The 23,400-nt window shown below is 33.7% G+C and overlaps 1 protein-coding gene across 2 annotated transcripts in view; it reads left to right on the plus strand.

Moving 5' to 3' along the window:
- NAA16 (N-alpha-acetyltransferase 16, NatA auxiliary subunit) overlaps positions 1-23,400 on the plus strand; it is a 68,166-nt gene that overhangs the window by 13,972 nt on the left and 30,794 nt on the right. Inside the window, exons 6-10 of one of the 2 annotated variants that reach the window (XM_007468610.1) lie at positions 2,203-2,356; positions 5,034-5,153; positions 7,910-8,005; positions 13,801-13,968; positions 14,003-14,118. In XM_007468610.1, coding sequence (XP_007468672.1) covers positions 2,203-2,356; positions 5,034-5,153; positions 7,910-8,005; positions 13,801-13,968; positions 14,003-14,118 — 654 coding nt within the window. Of the gene's footprint in view, positions 1-2,202; positions 2,357-5,033; positions 5,154-7,909; positions 8,006-13,800; positions 13,969-14,002; positions 14,119-23,400 lie in introns of those variants that run through there. The other variant, XM_007468609.1, reaches the window with a different exon arrangement.

Genomic DNA, 23,400 nt, shown 5'->3' on the forward strand with positions numbered 1-23,400 from the left:
CACTCTTTCATTTTAAATACAATGTTATTGCAATTTGATGGTTAAAATTAGGTGTGTGGAATTTTCTTATTTTTTGTAATAATAAGTATAATTAAGAGGTATATGAGGCTTTTTTGAGGTATAATAACATGCCATAAAATTTACCCAGTTTAGTTGTACCTCTCAAAGATTTTTTTTTGTAAATTTATAGTCATGTAGTCATTACCAAAGTCCAGGTTTAGAATGTTTCGTCACCCCCAAAAAGTTCTTTTGTGCCCATTTGTCAGTTTCCACTCATCCCCAGCCAACCACTGATCTGCTTTTTGTCTCTATAGATTTGCCCTTTTTGGAAACTTCGACTAAAGGCAATCAAATGCAGTGTTTTCTCTCTAAATTCTTTTATTCATAATGCTTTTGAGATTCACCTGTGTTAGAGCATTAGTGGTTCATTAGAGTATTAGTGTATTACTAATTAGTATATTAGTGTATAGAGTATTAGTGGTTCATTCCTTTTTAATGCTGAATACTGTTTCATTATATGGATACACTGTAGTCTATGGATAACACTTTGTTTATCCATTCGTTAATTGATGGATATATATATTGTTTTTAGTTTTAGTTGTTATGAATAATGCTGCTATGAACATTTGTGCATAAGTTTTTGTGTGGACATATGTTTTTATTTCTTTTGGGTAGATACCTAGGAATGCAATTACTTGGTTATATGGTAAGTATATATTTAACTTTTTAATAAACTGCCCAGTTGTTTTCCTACGTGGCTGAACCATTTTACATTCCTACTAGCAATGTGTGAGAATTCCAGTTTCTACCCATCCCCACACCTGTTAATGTCCAATTTTTTTGATGATAGCCATCTTAGTGGATATGTAGTAGTATCTGTTTTAGTTGTGTCTCTGCATTTTTCTAACAACTAATGCTATTGAGCATTTTATCATGTTCTTATTAGACATTTATATTTCTTCTTTGACGAAATGTCTATTCAATTCTTTTGCCCATTTTTTAGTTGGGTTATTTGTCTTACAGCTGAGTTGTAAGAGTTTCTTGAATATTCTTAATAAAAGTTCCTTATCAAATAGATCATTTGCAACTATTTTCTCCTAGTCTGTAACTTGTATTTTTATGTTATTAATGGTGTCTTTTGAAGAGGAAAGTGTATAATTTTGTTGAAGTCCAATTTACCTGTTCTTTCTTTTATGCAAAGGGTCACAAAGACTTTCTCCTATTCTTCTAAGGTTTCTTTTATTGTTTTAGTGCTCACATTTAGGTCTGTGATCCATTTTGAGTTAATTTTTATAAATGGTATGAAGTATGTGTCTAAGGATTTTGCATATGGATATTAAATTGTCCCACCATCATTTGTTGTAAAGACTAACCTGTCCCTGTTGAATTGTCTTGGCACATCTGTTAAAAATCGGTTGACCAGATTCTAAGGGCTAATTTCTGAACCTTGTATTCTGTTCCATTGATCTATGTGTGTATCCTTATGCCAATACCAACCACACTGTCTTGATGACTGTAATTTTAAAGGATGTTTGAAATTTGAAGTACATGTCTTCCTACTTTTTCTTTTTAAGATTCTTTTGTCCATGCAGGGTTCCTTTTATTTCCATTTGAATTTTAGCATCAGCTTATCAGTTTCTAAAAGCTTGCTGAGAGTTTGATAGGGATTGCATTGAATTTTTAGATCAATTTGGGGAGAATAAATATAGAGTCAAAAAAAGATTGAGTATTCTTTGGTATATGGGTCTTGTTTCTTAAATTTATTCCTGAATGTTTTGTTCGTTTTGATGCTATTGTGAAAATTATTTTACTTTCATTTTCGGGTTGTTCATTCCTAGTATATAGAAGTATAATTGATTTTCATATATTGATCTTGTATTCTGTCACTTAGCTAAACTCCTTTATGGGTTCTAGTAGTTTGTTTTGGAAGATTCTTTAGGATTTTAATCATTTTTATACTTTCCTTTGGAAATAGGATTTGCTAACCTCTGCACTTTGCTGTAGGCAGAAGTCTCCACTCCTTTATTTGTTTTAAAGAATATATTAATCTTCTTTGCTGTTAATCACTCTTCTATTTGTAACTGCTTGTGGGTTGCTTTTTAAAGTCTGTGTGAATGACTGTCCTGAGAAAGCAATTAAATTAAAGACCTGTAACTGCTTTATATTATTATATAAGTAAAATAATTTGGTTATTTTTTTCAGGTTCCTCCCAACAAAATAGACTATGAATATAGTGAACTGATACTGTACCAGAATCAAGTGATGAGGGAGGCAGATCTATTTCAGGAATCTTTGGAACATATAGAAACATATGAGAAACAGATATGTGATAAACTTTTGGTGGAAGAAATTAAAGGTAAATTGAACTGCTTTTTCTTTTTTATTGGCCTCAGTTAAAGAAAAGAATAAAACCTTTATACTTTATTATGTCCAAACACTTAAATGAGACTTACTATATATCAGGCAATGTTCTAAACACTTTATTATTAAGCCATTATTAATTAATGTAATGGTTTAATAATGAAATTAATGTAATCTTCATAACAAACCTATGATGTAGTTGTTACATCCATTTTAGAGATCAGGAACTGAGGAACAGAGAGGTAAGTGACTTGCCCAGAGTCACACAGCTAAGTAATCTGGGTAGTGCTGGATTTGAGTGCAGGGATTTTGACTCCAGATTCCATTTTCTTAAGCAGTATGTTATACTGCCTTCATATTCAACCCCCTCCCCCAGTATTTATCTCCATATATAGTAAAATGAGAAGAGTAAATGACACTTGGGATCCTCATGAAAGCAAGATTCATTTATTTTCATTATGGGCTAATTAAGAAGACAGGATTCTGAGAAATAGTTTGTTAAGAATGATTTTCAACAAAGTCAAACAAATTTTCTTTTTTATACATAGCTTTGCTCAATCAATTACCCATTTCCTGAGCAACACTGTATTAAATAGAATGTCCATCTAAGTAAATAATTAGTTTAAAACTAAAATCTCATGTAGTTGCAGGACTTCTAAAGCTTAAAAATACTAGCTAAGGTTTATTTACTCTTCTGTGTTTCACAGTATGGTAATTGCTTAAACTGCTTAATTTCACTTAATTTTTTAGCACCTCTAACATGGGTATTACTTATTGTCCCTTTTTATATTTGAAGAAACTAAGAGAGGTTAAGGACTTGCCCAAGTTGCCCAGCCTTTCAGGAGGTAGAGTTAATTTCTAAAAATATCTTTCTGACTTCAGAGCCTTTACTTTTTTTAATTTAAGTAGACTTTATTTTTTAGAGCAGTTCTAGCTTCACAGCAAAACTGAGTGGAAGGTACAAAGATTTCCTATATACCCTCTGTCCCTGCCCATGCACAGTTCCTCCTACCTGCACCCCCCATTCCCCCAAGCCTGTAGTTTATATTTGGGCTCATTCTTGGTGTTGTATACCTTCTAGGTTTTAAAAAATGTATGATGACATTTTACATACTGCCATTATAGTATCATACAGAGTAGTTTCACTGCCCTAAAAATCCTCTGCTCTGCCTGTTTCCCCTTGCCCCCAACCCTTGGCAACCAGTAGTCCTTTTACTGTCTCCATAGTTGTGCCTTTTACAGAATGTATTAAAGGTGGAAGCATACCGTATGTAGCCTTTTCAGATTGGCTTCTTTCACTTAGCAATATGCATTTAAGGTTCTTTCATGTCTTTTCATGAGTCCTTTTAACTGCTATCCTCTGCTCTTGTGGAGGAATGGGGCACGATCATGGTTCTTTTTTTCTCCTTTTATTATTTTTTGAATTCAAGTATAGTTTAAGTTTAATGTACTGTTTATGGTTTTAACTAGTAAATGTTTATGTGTGTTCACTTTGTACCAAGTAGTGTGCTGACCGTTTTAAGTACGTTATTTCAGTCGATTATCATAAAAACAGACTGATGTAGTTGATATTTTGCAGGTAAGGAAATGGAAATTGGAAGTTTTGTAAGTTATTCAGTCACAGAGCTAGAAAGTGGTAAAACTGGTAGTTACACCTAGTTAGTCTTACTGTAGAGCTTGAGTAATATACAATATAATAAAATAAATAGTAAAATGATATATATAATAATCACTGTAATATGATGATGATGAAAGCTGAAATAGTATGTATGACTGAAGACATTTCAAAGGGTTGTTTGAAACAGATTCTGTAGGGAATGGGAAAGCTTAGGGATAGAATGTTGAGATATATTTTTTGAGATTCTCCCTTTTATCTTGATTAGGTGTGCTTTCCATTTTATCTGAAAAGTTTGTTATTTATTTATTTTGGCTGCGCCGTGCGGCTTGCAGGATCTTAGTTCCCCCACAAGGGATTTGAACCCGCGCCCCCTGCAGTGGAAGTGTGGAGTCTTAACCACTGGACCGCCAGGGAGGTCCCTATCTGAGAAATTTAGATTCTCATTTCCCATACCCACTTGCAATTTGTATGGCTTAGTAAAAGAAATTGAGTCTTAGAGGTGACCCACACGTGAACATCGTTTGTGTAGTTTCTTGCTGCGAAGTGGTATTTGGTGTTATTGTTTTGTGACTTAAACTTCTCCAGTTTTAGTGACCTGGAAAGGACAGTAAGAAAATTGAATGGAGAATTGTTTAACATAAGAATTGATTAGGAAAAATACGTTAAAAATCCTGCAGTAGGAAGGCAGGGATATTTCATTAGAATTATTTACCAATCTATATATAAGGTAACTTTAGTTACTTTAAAGGGTGCACAAAAGTGTGCATAATGCAAAGATTTTTTACTAACAAGTTAATATCATATATATGGTGTGGGAGGGAGCCAAAAATGAATGTTAGTATAACAGAATGTGTAAATGAAGGTTCATTTCTGTGACAAGCTGTGAATTAATCTATGTTTAGTTATTTAAACTGCAGCAAGCCCTAAAGGGAAGCACCATACAGTTGTCTTTCATAAACATCTATTATACTAATAATGCTTAGTGAAATCTCTGGAATTAGAAAGGTATTTAATGTTTAAGCAAAATGAATGTGACATTTAAACTTAATTTTAGGGGAAATGCTGTTGAAATTGGGACGATTAAAAGAAGCGAGCGAAGTATTCAAAAACTTGATTGATCGGAATGCAGAAAATTGGTGTTACTATGAAGGCTTGGAAAAAGCTCTACAACTTAGTATGTAATGATTTTTCTCCTACCTTCTCTTAGCTAGTGTTTTTTGTTTTTTTTTTTTTAATTATTTATTTTTGGCTGCGTTGGGTCTTTGTTGCTGCGCCTGGGCTTTTTCTCTAGTTGCGGTGAGCAGGGGCTTCTCTTGTTGCGCAGCACGGACTCTAAGCGTGTGGGCTTCAGTAGTTGTGGCTCACGGGCTCTGGAGTGCAGGCTCAGTAGTTGTGACGCACGGGCTTAGTTGCTCCGCAGCATGTGGGATCTTCCCGGACCAGAGATAGAACCCGTCTCCCCTGCATTGGCAGATGGATTCTCAACCACTGTGCCACCAGGGAAGCCCTTAGCTAGTGTTCGAAGTATAGTAAAATATAAAGTTGTAAGAATATTTGAGGATGCATATTTTTAGTTTTAGCATTCATGTTTCCATTTAGGAACATTACAGGTTAAACATGGGAGTGAAAATGAATTCAGATATTTATATTTAAGTGATAAATGCTTACAGATTATTTTAGGTTTCTTGATCCATTAAAATGTTACCAATTTACACTAACTAGAGTGGTGGGGAAGAAAAAGGGCATTCCCTTTCTGGGAAATGTCATAATTATTTACTATTTTTAAAGAATTAGAGGACTGTCACTGTCAATATCTAAGAATAAGAATTGGGCCAAAGAAATGTTGCTGAGAGTACAGTGTATATAGCATCAGCATAAAAACTATTCTTTTACTTTCAAACTAGGCTAATTTGTGTAGAATAAATTGTATACATCTTCTTTTGAAATTCGATAACCTTGACCCTTTTCAGAAATCTAGAATATTATTCTAAATTTTCGCTAATATTCTCATAATTAAATATCTTTAATATTGCTAAAATCATATTTAGTCATGGGTAAGTATATGTCTGAAATAATTATGAAACTTATGTGAAATAATTACGAAACTCAAACGTGTTGAAACAGCAGAATTTTTAAATTTAAAAAGTATGGTAAGTAGGTAGGTACCCATATTCATTTATAGTAGGAAGAGCTATGAGAAAAATTTATTTGTTGTATCTTAATTACTTGTATACATGAATCCAGGTTTTCTGTGTGTATTTAAAATTTTATATCACAAATTATTAAAAGTTCCTTAAATAATTGTTTTTAAGAAAATAATGAAAATTAAAATATTGATTAGATCAATAATCTGTCTTTAAAAAAAAACAGGACAAAAGTCATGTGTCTGAAGGTTGGAAATGTGAGATAACTGATTTTTCTTTAAACTACCAGTTACTGGCATGTTAATCACTTAACTGCTTTAGTAAAATGAATGTAATATGTTCCATATATCAGGATCCATGCTTACTATAAAATATATTGATTATAAAAATATTTTTTTAGCTTCCTTAGGACCTTTTCTCCCCTGTGGTAGGTTCTGGAGCTCCAACTTGTGACTTCAAATAGGGCATTGAAATGGTTTGGTTTTTGTCTTAATGTAACTACATTTATAAGACTTGTTTTATCTGGGTTAGTGGGAAAATATTTTTTATACTCATAGTTCGTCTCATTCTCTAAGATTAGGTATAAATATAAGAACTGCTTTTTAAAAATATGCAACAGGCTTCTTGTAAATTTTAGTATAAGGGTCCTTAATATTTCATGAAGTCTCCAAATCATTAACAAAACGTGAAAATAATTTTTCACATATCCCAGTTTTTAAAATTCAACCACATTGGAGCTCCAAAATGTATTACTGGGGGAAGGAAGGAGTCTAAACAAAATCGAACTTTACTTTTTAAAATGCTGTGTTTATAATCTTGATACTGAACACTACATTTACGGTGGCCTGATTGCTAGCACCAAGGGTTATTTTTATAATAATTATATTTCTGTGGTCCGAATTAAAATCCACCTAGAACCTTATAGTTTAAAAATGGGTTGCTTTTTCTTAAAAATTCTGCTGTAAGTTATCTTATTGCTTATGTAAAATAATGCATGTAATCTCTCTTTGTAAATTATGCTGGATATTATTTTAGAATAATAAACTAGACCCAGATCCGATTCTGCAGATCGTTAATGTAGTTTGCATATAGATCCTGTATTTAGTACTATAAAATTAGGTTGGTCTTGACAGGGAAGATATAACTTTCTGTTAGAAGTATATTTTATATCATAATATTTGGGAGAAGTAATTGCCACTTTCAAAGTCTGTTCTAATGGGGTTCTTTTTTTTGGTACCTGGACAGGGATATGAACTAATGGAGTTCTTTGTAATAGAGTTTCATTGAAGATTTTAAGTGTCAAACCTCCTTAGAAACTTAGTTCATCTTTTAAAATATTGCATTCATGACCCTAAAACTATTGCTTCTTTAAGCTTATCAATAGGCGTTATAGACTTTTGTTGGGTTTATGTGGGTTATATTGGGTTAGAGGATTTATGTTAGATACGTTAGAAAGGAACATTTTCTTTTTCGTGGGTTGTGCATGCAGGAATATCAGAGAAGTGCAGTGTATCTTGAGTCTGTCTTGTGTGTATATGATTTGAGTTGGATGTAGGATCTGTTGTGGTGACATTTTGGTTTTCTCTGGACTTTGGGTTTAAAATGGTGATTTAATGATTATTTCATTGCCACAGAGTTTTTAATGTCATTCTTACAAAAATTGAGAGCAGCTTTAATATTGATAATGTGATTTTTAATTTATAACATACTTTTTTAAGTTTATTAGCATTTTATCATAGATAAAAGTTTTGATGCTTTGAATCTGACGCATATTTACTGATAATAGGCACTTTAGAAGAGAGGCTTCAAATTTATGAAGAAATTAGTAAGCAGCACCCCAGAGCAATGTCACCTAGAAGATTACCTTTGAATCTTGTCCCAGGTAATATTAGGATATCTTTTGTAACACTAATAATTACTTGTTGAAATTCCTCAACACCATTCACATTTTAAAAGCTTGTTTCTGGAATAGAGTTTACATCTACACCAGTCTTGGGGGTGGGAGTGATCAGTTATTTATTTGTTATGTGTATGTCATTAAGAGTATTTACATTGTTAGCTTTATGTTGGTTTTAAGTGTCAGAAGTTATTTATATAAAATTGTTTTTCTTATGTGACTTTAAAAAGTAAACAGCATATTTAGAAGGTAAATTAAATTCCTTAGAATTGATGACAAATTATATGTGAGGTATTGTGATTTAAGTGGTAGAAGTTTTGACCTTCTGGATCTTCTTTTTAGGACATAAATTCAAAGAAAAAGTTGTGAGCTCCTTGTGCCCACCACAGTGTTAAAGAATATCACCAATGCTGTGAATAACACCCTCTTTCCTCAGAGTTGATTGCATTCTTGAAATTTGCCTTTTATCATGCTATTGTTTTTGTAGAGCTGCATGTATTTTGTATCCCTAGAAGTAAAAACAAAACCCTGCTTTTGTACTTTATGTAAATTGGAGCACTGTGGTATGTATTCTGTGATTTGCTTCTATCGAACAATAGTATATTCATGACCTTGATCTGAGTTGTAGCATGTAGCTGAACTCATTTGCTGTTGAGCTTATAGGAGGTAAAGAGTATATTAGCTCTTCAGTTAATGACTTTGTTGATGATTTTATGCAAAATTGTGCCTTTTTCTTAAAGTCGTCTTTTATTTTTAGTTGTAAGTGCTATACATTATGAATTATTTATTGGGACTCCTGGCATGTCTTTTGATACAAGTCAGACCCTAGAATGCTAATATAACTTAAAAATCTCTATTCTAGGCATGGGGCAAGGGGGGTAGTATATTTTCTAATGAATTCTCATTTACAATGGAAATATTTGTTTAAATAATTGTGTTATTTTCTTTTTATCAAAAGATTAATGGAAATTAAAAGCTTTTTATTTGACTGACTTTAAAAATACATGAAATACCTCTTAGAAGGGTACTGGGTTAGACAGTAGATACAAATTTATTTAAAAATAAATAAATAGTGCCTTTCATTTATGTAAATGATAATAGTATTCTGATTCTCCCTGTTTTGTTTTGGCTTTGTGAAGTAGGCAGATTTCCTAATGTTTTCCAGGGAACATTAAGTCCCAGTGGATGTTAATAGGCTTGATGGGGAGGATGCCTGTGTACTGAGATGTTCTTCATTCAAATGAGTTTGGGAAACTTTTGGTTAAACACAACAATCAGGCTTCTGCAGGACTTCCTAGAACTTTCAGATATGAGTTGTGAATTTCCAAGGTGGGATGTACTGTGCAGAGGGGAGCATTTCCCTAGTAAAAGCGTTTTCTGGAAGATGCTCGAGCTCACATTTCTGTATCTCGTTTTTTAAAAAAATAGCAGCCTGTTGAAATATAACTCACATACCATAAAATGCACTTTTTAAAGTGTGCAACTCAGTGTTTTAATGTGCTCAGGGAGTTGCACAACCATCATCACTCCCTGGTTTCAGGAAATTTTCGTCACTCCAAAAAGAAAACTCATGTCCATTAGCAGTCACTCCCAGCCCCCAACCCCTGCACCAGGCAACCACTAACCTAACTTTCTGTACCTGTGGACTTGCTGGTTTTGGACATTTTGTATAATTGGAGTCATACCGTAGGTGACCTTTTGTGTATAAGGTAGGAAGTATATTTTTACTGAAAGATAACCTGGAGCCAGTTTTTGAATGTAAAGTGTGATTTGGATAAAAGTGGAATCATTCTGGACCCTCTAGGACATTGTCTTTGAAATGCTAAAAGGATCTTTTTACAAGCTAGGCCTCAGTTGAGGGGTCTTGACGGCTTGGGCTTCAAGGTCAGCATCATTTGAGGTTCTAACATAGTGTATTTACAAAGCTCTGGGGACCATATGTAAAATTGTGCAACTACTTAATTGTACCTGTGCAACAGCTGAATACTTCATGAAGTTTTTTTGCATGTTTAGAAATATTTTTATGTGTAATAAGAAAGGTATCTTAGCATTATCAAAGGCAATAAGATCTTTTTCGAGAAACATGATGGAACTTGAGAATGCAAGTTTTGAAAAAGGCTTAGTGGTTTTTAGATAAAAATGTTTATTACCTACAGATTAGTGAACAGCCAAAGTCCTGGGGAGATTCTCCAACAGCCTGATATATTAAGTGCTGTGAAAACAGTACTTTTCAAAATAACTAGTTTAATTCATCGTGATCTATTAGTCTTCACTGGCCAAGGAGGGAGAAAGAGGGAAGGAGATAATCCAGAGTATTAAACGAGAGTGCTAATCACATTTTGCTCCTATTTTATTTTTGTTTCATTGGATTGTTTTTATTTTTTATTGAGATATAGTTGACATACAATGTGTAAGTTTAAGGTGTATGATGTATTGATTGATACATTTGTATATTCCAGTATTATTATCACTGTAGTGTTAGCTAACACCTCCATTAGGTCACATGATTATCATTTCTTTTATTTATTTATTTATTTATTTATTGGCGGTACACGGGCCTCTCACTATTGTGGCCTCTCCCGCCGCAGAGCACAGGCTCCAGACGTGCAGGCTCAGTGGCGATGGCCCACAGGCCCAGCCGCTCCACGGCATGTGGGATCCTCCTGGACCGGGGCATGAACCCGCGTCCCCTGCATCGGCAGGCGGACTCTCAACCACTGCGCCACCAGGGAAGCCCTCATTTCTTTTTTGTAGTGAAAACATGCACCATTATTTAGAGTAAATTCCCAGGTTATCAGATACAGTCTGATCTTGCTATTTATGTTCATTATTTTAGCGGTGGTTTTTGGGATATCAGTTTTTATGTGAATCTGTACTACCTCTAGTGAAGAATTAGCATAGCATCTCTGTAGTCAGATAACTTGTTTTACAAGCTGCAGTGCTAAACAGGCACATAATGATTTTTTTTTAATTTTAGAATTTTATTTTTTTATACAGCAGGTTCTTATCAGTTATGCATTTTATACATATTAGTGTATATATGTCAATCCCAATCTCCCAGTTCATCCCACCACCACCAGCCCTTCCCCACTTTCCCCCATTGGTGTCCATATGTTTGTTCTCTACATCTGTGTCTATTTCTGCCCTGCAAACCGGTTCATCTGTACCATTTTTCTAGGTTCCACATATATACATTAATATACGATATTTGTTTTTCTCTCTCTGACTTACTTCACTCTGTATGACAGTCTCTAGATCCATCCATGTCTCTACAAATGACCCAGTTTTGTTCCTTTTTTATGGCTGAGTCAGGCACGTAATGATTGATAGCTTTTTTTCCCCCCTAAAGGAAAGACTACGGGGGTACTAAAGAATTATTTTAAAATAGGAAGAAGGGAGGTTATTTATTTTTGTGAAACAGTTTTTCTTATATGTAAAGAAAAAAATTATAAGATGGGTAAATAGTAAGTAATTTTGGGATATAGTGTGTGACTGAGCCGTTGAGTAGCTCTGTAGGCTTCTGGTTTAGACAGTGCATTCATACAGTTCTGAATAAAAGGGTGCAAAACAGGTTTTAACTGAAAAGTCATTTCTGTGTCTCTGTCCTCTGGCCACCAAGTTTACTTCCCCAGAGACAGCCATTGTTACTAGTAGATGGTTTAACTCTTCCAGAAACACATTGTGCATATACAAGCAAAAGTATGTGTTTGAGGGTTTATGTATAGTTTTCCTTTTTCCTCCCCCTTTTGTACAAAAGTGACATAGGTTGTTCTGCACCTTGTTTTCCTTTTCACTTAACTCTGTATCTGGAATTCAGTCCTATATCGGTATGTAAGACCTTCCTCATTCTTTATCATAGCTAGCTGCACAGTTGAAATAAAAGTTTAATGGGAGAAGAGGCTTGTAATATAGTGGATACTTGAGAGCTGAGTACATTGTCCTTTAAGTAAAATTGCCACTATGATCTAAATAGATTGAGGAAGTTGAAGAGGAGTTCAGAGTAGCCTCTGACATGAAGATAAAAGGCATGTTTTCTCAGGAGATGGTGATAGCAAATGTGGAAAACATTCTTAGCTATAGAAATACAGTAGCTATCAGATGTCAAGGTGTAAATAATAGACAACATTTATTGAGTGGTTACTGTGTGCTTATGCTGTTTACTTTTCATCTTGTGTGAGTCGTGAAAGAGTACTCTTGAGGCTGGTGGTGTTACCGTCATCTTACAGTGGAGAAATTGAGGTTTTTAGTGGACAGTGTTACACGAAGTAAGCAACAACATCCCTGACTGCCTGCCACAATACTGTTAACCTTTGCTTTATATCAGAGAAAGTGCTGGAAAGATTTGATCTCTGAAACTTTTTGATTTTTAAGGAAGTAATGATGTATATTTAACCCAGAGTGAAATTTTGTGCAGTCCTGATAATCTGTGGTTTTCGAAAGATTATATACAAAGTATACCGAAGGAACACAAAATACCACTCTGGGTTGAATATACATGATTACTTCCTTAAAATTCAAAAGGAGTTTTAGAGATCAGATCTTTCCAGCACTTCCTCTGTTATAAAGATTAGAGATCATCTGAAAACAGTCTTTGTAGTAAGTTGAGCTAACAAATGTTGATCCTGTTTTTATATTAATAAATTTTTCACTCAATAAAATTTAAATTTCTCCTCTTAATATTTATGACATCTGTAATATGTTGAGTATGCATGTTTTGTTCAGTAGTGTCAGTCACAACAAATAAAAATAACCACTTGGGTTGTTGAGTATTTTGGTAAAATGTGATTCATAAAGAAACCCTTGGAAAGGTCATTTCAGTAGTCTTACTTTAGCTTAAAACATTCATGACACATATGTATCTTTTTTTTTCTTTTGAGTGGGCAAATCCATGTCCTTACATATTAACCCTTATTATCAAAAAGTTAGAGCTTTTGTATTTAAAATTAATTTTTTTCAATTTTTTTCTGCTTTTAAAAAGTGACACTGAAACTTTTTGGTAAGGGTTTAGCAATAATAGGAGATTTATTTACTTGATGTTACAAATAGGGTATTTATTTAATTCTAATGTTAGCATGCCTTAGGGCTCTGTCTGATGTCTTATGGATGTTATTTTACTTATTGTCTATCTCACCCACTAGAATGTTAATAATTTCCATGAGGGCAGAATTAAAAAAATTTTTTTTGTTTTAATCACGGCTATATCCTGAATACCTGGAACAATGCCTGGCACATAGTAGGTGCTTGATAGATTGTGGAATGAATGACTGTTGAAATAAATCACTAGTTGATTCGGAAAACATTTGTAAATACCGTGTTAGCGTTTAAAAAGATATTTTGACTGCTACTTAAATATAGTGCTGGTTACAGCAGAATCCTTATATAGTTTGCAGAGTGCCTTCTGAGATGTAGGATTGAGATAGTAGCATTGAGCCTCTGCTGGTCAGTGAGATTAGGAAAGGTACTTCCTATGGGGACTGTATTCAGAATAGATAGTAGGTTACTTTTCTTCAAAGCTGCACAGTCATTTTTTTTACCTATCTTTTGAAGTGTTCCTTGAAGATATTTTGAATCTGCATCTAGAGAAAATACACTTGCCAACCAAACCGAGATATTTGGTGTTATGCTTTTTGGCGGTAACAAATAATGCTGACTGACTTTTTGGGTTTAAACATTGGATAGGGGAATCATTGTCTCTGAAGGAGTTTTATTTTTATTTATGAAATAACTTTGCGAACTGTTTGCATCAGTCGAAGTATAACAAAGTACACTTTTGTTTCTAGGTGAAAAATTTAGAGAACTAATGGATAAGTTCCTGAGGGTTAACTTCAGTAAAGGCTGCCCACCCTTGTTTACTACTTTGAAATCTTTATATTACAATACAGAAAAGGTAAAATTTGGTCTTTATTCAATTTGCTGTAGTCTTTTTACTAACTTAATTATTACAGAAAGATTTCCATGTAAATAATATGCTATGATTCAATCATTTTCTCTATTCTAGTAATAGTGTGCACCTTAGTCTAATAATAGATGAACTGAAATTGTATGCATGTACTATAAGTAGTACCAAAGGAAATATCAATCTGAAATTTACCGAGTAAAGGGTTTATAAAAGCACTAAAATAAAGATTGTTGTTTTTAATGGGTATACTTTTGTAGTGGGATTTTAAGTTTGACCTTTTGTCACCAGAGGTCTATATTTAACTATTTCATGATTAATTATCCATTATTTTATGGTATGACTTTGGATTTTTAAATTCGTTATGCTTGCTTTAAAAGTTAGAGCTTGGGGCTTCCCTGGTGGCGCAGTGGTTGAGAGTCCACCTGCTGGTGCAGGGGACACGGGTTCGTGCCCCGGTCCGGGAAGATCCCACGTGCCGCGGAGCGGTTGGGCCCGTGAGCCATGGCCGCTGAGCCTGCGCGTCCGGAGCCTGTGCTCCGCAACGGGAGAGGCCACAACAGTGAGAGGACCGCGTACCACAATAAAATAAAATAAAATAAAGTTAGAGCGTGGAAAATGGTTACTGCAACAGTAACATGTCATTTGGCACTGTTAGTTTTAACTAATAAGCTACATTTTAATGTAGTTTTAGCTAGTTTTCGAATGAAGAGAATCACTTTCTGCTTTTTAAAATTAGGAAATAGACTTGGTTTTATATTAGAGAGATAATTAGAAAATTAAAAGTTAATAGAAAATAATTATACTTCTATTTCCAAGCATTGCTTCTTATTTCTTAAGGTCTAAAATCTTGTGTTCATTTCTATAGTCAGTTTTTGAAAGTTACTAGTGGATAAGGAAAAGATTTTATTAAAAATGCTAAAATAATTTTAGTTAAACCTATATCACTTTATGTTTATTTAGTTTTGACCCATAATTATTTGTAAATTAGTAATAATTGTGAATAATAAAATATTGAAAAAAGTCAGTGTTAGGTATAACTGATTGACACTTTCTTCTTTTGGCAGCAGGTTTCATAAACTAAAAGGGACAAATGATAATATCTAGAGGGGAGTGGCTGAGGATGGCTAACAGAACTTCTGTACTCTGTTCCTACCATTGGTACACCCAGTCTCCTTGCCAATTGGGCAGATCCCCACTTCGGGAAAGAGACCTATAGTACCTGAATAGTAAAAAGTGTCATTTACATTAAAACAAACAAACAAACAAACAAAACAATTATTTAATGTCTGTAGTATGCTTTATTTGATTGCAGTGGTACTGCTATCGATTTTTTTTCTGCAGTTGATTTTTTTCTATTGATTTTTTTTGATAGTGATTGATTCATATGAAAACATGTAGCAGTGCCTACCAGTAATTTTTGTAGGTTATTTAAATTAACATTTGCCAAAATTCTTCTTACTCATTTAGGCAAGAGTGACAGAGAAGAAAGATGAGATAAAATGTCGGAAATAATAAAGAACATGTATGTGAATGAGAATAGAGTAGTGCTTTTGTAACACTGTCTTAAGAGCAAGTACTGAGGACAGAATTTGTTCCTTACAGAATTCCTTACAGAATTTGTTCCTCTTAAGCTATCACTGGGCTTTCACTGGCTTTCTCAGTTTTCATAAGAGGCATAGACTTAAAAAAAAATCTCTCCAATATTGATCCAAAATTTCCATCTTAAAGGTGTTAAGCACTTGTTGGTATTTTATTTTATAAAGCTTGGAAATTGCATTTTTAAAGAAGGCAGTGAGAATGCATTCATCTACATGTGAACCTTTGACATCTCTTTAGTGTTAATCTTTGAGCACGCAACAGGAATGTTTACCATCTGTTTTTGAGAATTGAATTAAACTGCAGAAAATTGAGTTTAAGTTGTCAGAACTTAGTATAGTGAGAAAAACTGTACAACTATGGGAAATCCTTCTCAAATCATTTTGGTCACATATTTGTGATTACTCTGGAGGGCGTTTTAAAATTTGCATATTTCTAATCAGCAGTGAGTCCTGTTTTTAGCTAAGGGCTGCATTTTAACTCTCGAAGGATTTCAAAGAGGTTAAGGCTGATAAACAATTATAGTTTTGAAAACTTCCAAGTCTTAAAGAATAATCCATGTCAGGTACCATGAAAATAAAATTGTCTTTTGCAGTTAGCTTAGGATATAGTACAAGTGTCAAAAAGTATTTTAAAAATGTCTCCAGCATTTTAAATTGTGAATTTTGACCATAAATATTTTGGGTTTTTCCCCCCCAGCAATTTCACAATCAATGTGTTATTGTGTAGTCTTCAATATCTTCTTTTTAATGACAGCATAGTCTTTTATCAAAATCATACCTCCAACTGAACTTTGATTTTCAAAGTTTTTGCAGTTAAAAAAGTATATCTCTGTACACATAGCTTTACTTAGGATTTCTGTCTCATAAATTCTCAGAATAAATTAATGGGTAAAAGGTAAGAACATTTTGTTATTCTGGTAAACATCAATTTGTATGGCCGTTACCAAAGTGTGTGAAAGGTTCACTGTGCCCTCACCAGCATTAGGCAGTGTTAAATGTTTTCTTTTCTTATGTTTGCTTTTCTAATGAGATTTTATTTTAAAACATAAAGAAGCTAAAATTTAATGTAACCAGATTTGCTGATCTTTATTTCTATTGTGGAAGTTCACCTATTGTTTTACAAGCAGTTTGGAAAGTCCTCTTCCTCTTGAGCAGTGCTTCTCAAGGTGGGGCGGGGGAGGGAATTTTGTCCCCCAGGGGACATTCTGCAATGTCCTGAAATGTTTTGGTTGTCAGCCTGGTGGGTGTGCTACTGATACCTAATGTGGGTGGAGCCCAGGGACACTGCTGAACACTCTTCAGTGCACAGGACAGCCCCCCACAGCAAAGAACTGCATCACCAACATGTTGGGCTGCGTAATTCTAGGGGCTGTCCTGTGCATCACAGGATATTTGGCAGTGTCCTTGGCCTCTACCACTTAGCGTCAGCAGCTTACCCCCAGTATCTTTGTTGTTTTCTTAATAGCTTTATTGAGATGCAGTTCACATACAATAAAATTGACCTATTTGAAGTTTACAAATTCACTGATTTTTAGTATATTCAGAGTTTTGCAACCATCACCACAGTAATTTTAGAAAATTTTCATCACCCGAAAAAGAAACCCCATTCATATCTGCCTGCTGCCCTCCCCCAGTCAGGCAGCCACTAGTCTACTTTTTGTTTATGGATTTGCCTATTCCGGGTATTTCATACAAACAGAATCAAACAATATGTGGCCTTTTTTTCTCTTGTTTCTTATACTTAGCATAAATATTTTCACGTATGTGGTAGCATGAGTACTTTATCCCCTTTTATGTCCAAATAATGTCCAGTTGTATGTATGGCTATACTACATTTTATCTATCAGTTGATGGACATTTTGGCTGTTTGTACCTTTTGGTATGAATAATACTGTGAATATTTGTGTACAAGTTTTTGCATGTACATGTTTTCATTTCTCTTGGGTGCATATACCCGGGAGTGGAATTGCTAGGTCAAATGGTAACTCCATGTTTAAACTTTTCAGACACTGTCAGACTCTTTTCCAAAGTACCTTCACCATTTTACATTCCCACAAGTAGTGTATAAGGATTCTGATTTCTATACATCCTCACCAACAATCCACTTGTTATTATATGATATTTGATTATGGCCATCCTAGAGGGTGTGAAGTGGTCTATCTCCTTGTGGTTTTCGTTTGCATTTCCTTGATGACTGATTATTTTGAGCACTATTTCAAGTGCTTGTTGGCCATTTGTATATCTTCCCTGGAGAAACGTCAGTTCAGGTCCTTCTCCCAGTTTTTAATTGGGTTATTTGTCTCTTCATTGTTAGTTGTAAGTTTTTAAATATATTCTAGGTACAAGTTTCTTATGAGATACATGATTTGAAAATATTTTCTACCATTCTGTGGATTGTCTTTTCACTTCTTAAAAGTGTCTTGATGAAGCCCATTTTATCTTTTTTTCCTTGTGTTGCTTGTGCTTTTGTGTTGTATATAAGAAACCTATTTCCAAATTCGGGGTCATGAAGATTTACACATATTTACTTCTAAGAGTTTTATGCTTTTGGTTCTTACATTAAAGTCTTTGATTCATTTTGCGTTCATTTTTGTATATGGTGTGAGGTGGGAGCCCAGCTTCATTCTTTTGCATGTGTTTGTCCAGTTTCCCAGCACCATTTTTTTTTTTTTCCCATTGAAAGTCTTGATAGCCTTGTTGAAAGTAAATTGATCATAAATGTGAGGGTTCACTTCTGGACTCTCATTTCTGTTCCATTGATCTGTATGTCTGTCCATAGGCTAGTATCACACTGTCTTGATTGCTGTAGCTTTGGGGTAAATTTTGAAATTAGGAAGTGTGAATCTTCCTAGTTGTTGTTTTTTAATATTCTTTTGGCCATTAAAGATTTATTTTATTTCCATATGAATTTTACGATCAGTTTTTCAGCTTCTACAAAGAAGCCAGCTGGGATTTTATAGGGATTGCATTGAATCTGTAGATTGGTATTTCCATCTTAACACTATTAAGTCTTTCAGTCTATGAACATTGGAAATTTTCCATTTATTTCGATTGTCTTTAATTTCTTCCAACAATTTTTTTGTAGTTTTCAGTTTATAAGTCTTATACATCTTTTGTTAGATTTATTCCTAAGTATTTTATTTTTTTATGCTATGCTAGATGGAAGTATTTTCTTTTTTTTTATTATATAGTTTTAGGTGTACATCCTGAAACTTATATAGGGCCAATTATAATTTGACATCTGTGTACACTATAAGTTGTTCACCACTACAAGCCTAGTTACCATCCATCACCATACAGTTGACCCCCCCCAACCCCGCCTTCATCCATTTCACACCCACCCCATAACTGCCTTCCCCTCTGGTAACCACTAATCTGTTTTCTGTGTCTGAGTTTGTTTTTTTTTTTTTAATTTTTTTTTTAAGGTTCCACATATGAGTGCAATCATGTGACATTTGTCTCTGTCTGATTTATTTCACTTAGTGTAATACCGTTGAGGTCTATCCATGTTGTTGCAAACGGCAGGACTTCAATATGGCTGAGTAAATAGTCCATTGTATATATACACCACATCTTTATCCGTTCATCCATTGATGGACATCTAAGTTGTTTCCATATTTTGGCTATTGTAAATAATCCTGCAGTGAACATAGGGGTGCATCTATCTTTTTGGATTAGTGTTTTTCTGTTCTTTGGATTGGAATTATTTTCTTAAATTTAGTTTTCAGGTTTTTTTATTGCTAGTATATAAAATACGGTAGATTTTTGTATATTGTTCTTATATTCTGTAACCTTGATGAACTTGTTTATTAGTTGTTATAGTTGGTGTAATGAATTTCTGTCATCTGCAAATAGAAAGTTTTATTTCTTCCTTTCCAGTTTGTATCCTTTTTATTCATTTTCTTGACTAATTGCCCTGTCTAGAACCTCCAGTCAGTGTTGAATAGAAATGATGAGAATTGACATTTTTGTTTTGTTCTTGATCTCAGTGGGAAAGCATCTAGTCTTTCTCATTAAATATTGTGTTAACTACGGGTTTTTTTGTATATGCCCTTTATAATGTTGAGGAAGTTCCCTCCTACTCCTAGTCTGTTGAGCATTTTTATTGTGAAAGGGTGTTAGATTGAGTCAAATGGTTTTTCTTTGTCTATTGAGGTGATCATGTGTTTATTGTTTTTATTCTGTTGATACTGTATATTACATTAATTGATTTTCAGATGTTAAACAACGTTGCATCAGTGGGATAAAACCCACTTGGTTGTGGTGTATAATTCTTTATGTATGTTGCTAGGTTCAATTTGCTGGTATTTTATTAAGGATTTTTGCATCTGTATTTCTAACAGATACTGGACTATAGTTTTCTTGTGATGTCTTTGTCGGGTTTTGATATCAGGGTAATAATGGCCTTATAATGAGTTGGGAAGTGTTCTCTCTTGTTTTTTTTGAAAAGTTTGTGAAGATTGGTAATGGTATTAAATATTTGGTAGGATTTACCAGTGAAACTATCTGGGCCTGGACTTTTCTTTGTGGGTAGTTTTTGATTACCTGTTGAAACTCTTTACTTGTTACTGGTTTATTTATATCTATCTTCTATTTCTTCTTATTTGGTTTCTGAAATTTGTGTTTCTAGAAATTTGTCCATTTAAGTTATCCATTATTGGCATATATGTTCATCATATTCCTTTATAATCATTTTATTTCCAGTCAGTAGTAAGTAATGTCTCTTCTTTAATTTTTAATTTTAATAACTTGAGTCTTCTTTTTTTCTTGGTCAGTCTAGCTAAAGGTTTGGCACTTTTGTCAATCTTTTCCGAAGGCCAAGTTTTGGATTTGTTGATTTCCCCACTCCCCTTTTCTATTTTATTAGTTCCCAAATCTAATCTTTATTATACCCTTACTTATGCTGGTTTTAGGTTTAATTTGCTCATCTTTTTCCATTTTTTTTTTCCTAACATGTGCTTAGTGTTCTGTATTTTTGATTTTTACTTTGCAGATTTAATCGATGAGAAAAATGTTTTTTCTAAGGGTAAAGATCTATATTTGCACAGAAAGATACTGAGTAAAATCAGTTTTTATTTAATTTTAGTTCAACTGTCAAGGCTACAGTATATACATTAAAAAAAATTGTTTTAGTGTTTTAAAAGAAACCAGAATGACCCTAAATAAGAGGTGGAAATTAATTCTGGGCTTCCATTTTCACCTATAATGGAAAGTACTTTGCAGTTTTGTTCTGTAGCTATTCACTATGTCAGACTATTGAGTGAAGGCAGTGAATCATCAGGGTTTGCTGGGTTGTTACAGGTGCATTTGATTCCATTGAAGCTGGACATCAGTGCACAGGTGCAGTGAATATGAATAAGAACATGGAAATTGAGTACTTGATGAGACTGACTGGATGAAGCATAGATGTCTCAACAAAAAGTGTATGGCTGTCCATACACAGGAAGGGGAGGTAGGCTGTTTCCCAGAGGACATTTCTTTTGTGTTAAATCTGCCCATACTATGAAAATATTCCAGGATCCTCATTCAGTTAAAGAACATCTAGAGGTGTGTGTGCCCTTTAGAAACTGGTGACTGTAGACCCAAAGAGTTACAAAAAACTTGGCCTGTTCAGTGGAGAAAGAGAATCATCATGAACTTCACTGGAATATTTCTATGGGAAGTACTAAATTGTTTGGCTGTTGTTAGTGGGAAACAACTATAATTTGTTGGTGGAGGTGGTGGGTAGACTAGATTTTGATCCTGGAATATATTATCTGTAAGGTATCTTTGCTTCTTTCTTTATTTTTAATTAACTCAGGCAGGTATAAAATTTGAGTTTTGTATCTGTTTACTACCTAACTGTAATTGTGAAGGTGTAAGTTAGGAGAAAAATGAAGCTAAACAGCATTATAAAAATGTTAGAATTCTGTTATCATTGTAAAAATGGCTTCACAGTTAATAGTCAAGCAAAATGATTCTAAAAATGCTTCATTTCATATATACTTTTGGAAAACTAGGTGTTTCAGAAGGTGATATAGGGGAATAATTGGCAAGGAAGGCAAGAGTTTGATTTGTATTTCAGGGCAATATAAGGAATTTTTTTTCTTATATGCTCTAAGTAGTAGAAGGACTACATTAAGAATGTTTCCTTGTGAGAATCCTGGATTTCTCACGAAAAGGAAAAAAGTGAGTCAATAACAGTTCGATATCTTTAAAAATTCCAGAAGGCATTATTTGCAGTGGTAACAGTATCAGAGTTAGTATTTTTCAGACATGCTTATCAACAGTTAATGGTAATTGTAATGATCATTAATGCATTTTTTGTTTGTTTAAAAACAGTTAAATTTTGGGAGAAGAAAATAAAAGCAAGTATTGGGTTGGCCAGAAAGTTCTTTCGGTTTTTCCCATAACATCTTACAGAAAAACCCGAACAAACTTTTTGGCCAACCCAATACTTTTCCTAGATATTCCAATACCTAGGAAGGTATCACAGTATAGTATAATGTCTGCTGACATTTATTAATCCCCTTCACAATTTTTGCCAAATTAACATAACACCTATAGTGTTATTTTAAAAATATTTTTCAGTAATTTTGATTACTTTTTTTTGTTTTTCGTAAAAACCACAGATTTGTGCTAGTATCGTTTTTATAAAACACATAAAATTAAAATCTAACTTAAAAAGTTTCAGTTGGTGAATTAGCTGTAATCATCTCTTGTTCCAGCGTGGGCACCACTCTTTGGGAAATACTGGTATAGGGAAAGGAGCATTGCTTTGGAATCAGGCCTGGTTTGGAATCCTGACTCCATCACACATTTGCTTGAGCAGCTACCTGAATCTGTTTCTGGATCATAAAGTTGGGGAAGATAATACTTAAGGAGTTGCTGTGTTCTTTAATTAAATGATAAAGTTTGTAAAGTGCTTGGTTCAGAGAGGGTTTTCAAGAACTGGTCGTTCTCTCACCATCCCCACCTATCACACCTCATCTCTGCAAGAAGTTACCTAGTTTCATTTTAGTGTCATAGTTCTTGGACAACTTATCTCCAGCTAGCTCCTTTGGAACAAAAATTGTCACTGTTAATTGTACATTTATTAGAAATTAATCCAACAATTTTGGTCCTTGTTGATAAACTATTGTGCTTAGTTTTCTAACTTGGGTTTAAAAAAAAAATCTGAAAAGACAGTTTCAGTGCCTTTCATGTTACAGTAACATTTTAAATGGGATCTGTATTTATATTGTGAAAAATTGTGTATCAGCTGTGGTTTGTAGGGCTTTGTCTTTAAGGGTAGTAAAGAATTCTTTTAACTCATACATAAGAAAAGCTGGATAAGGGCAGTAATTTAGGAAATTATCTACAATAGTCACAACATTTGCCCAGGTTAGATTTTGTTAGCAGAAACAAAGCTTTTTCAATCCTGGTCAAATTATAACTGTTAGAAGAAAATATTTAAATCAGGAAAAGGTGGTTGAACTTGGAAATTTTTTCAGTTCATAAAAAATTTTGACTGTATAATTTAAGCTATTTTGAGGCTTAGAGTTTTACTGTGATCTTAGATACCTAACAAGTGGATTGGCTTTCTTGATTTTAATTGGCAGTGGCAGATAGCTATTTTCAAGAAGAATAGCCATTACATGTTGTTTTGCAAGAAAGGAGTTGAATATACAGTTATATTGTATAGTTGAATATAGTTATACAGTATACAATTATATAATTGAATATAGTTATACAGTATTATTGAAATATAAATGATAAGTAAACTTGAAGTAAAATGGGTCCTTTATACCTTAGTAAAACTCCTTAGACTAACATTCATAGACAAGTTTGGAAAATTGAATTGTTCACTTAATTACCGAGTGAATGACTATAATAATACATTTTTTAGATTCAATAAATATGCC

The sequence above is a fragment of the Lipotes vexillifer genome, unplaced genomic scaffold (assembly GCF_000442215.2).
Source record: "Lipotes vexillifer unplaced genomic scaffold, Lipotes_vexillifer_v1.1 scaffold479, whole genome shotgun sequence".
NCBI classification, from domain to species: Eukaryota; Metazoa; Chordata; class Mammalia; order Artiodactyla; family Lipotidae; genus Lipotes; species Lipotes vexillifer.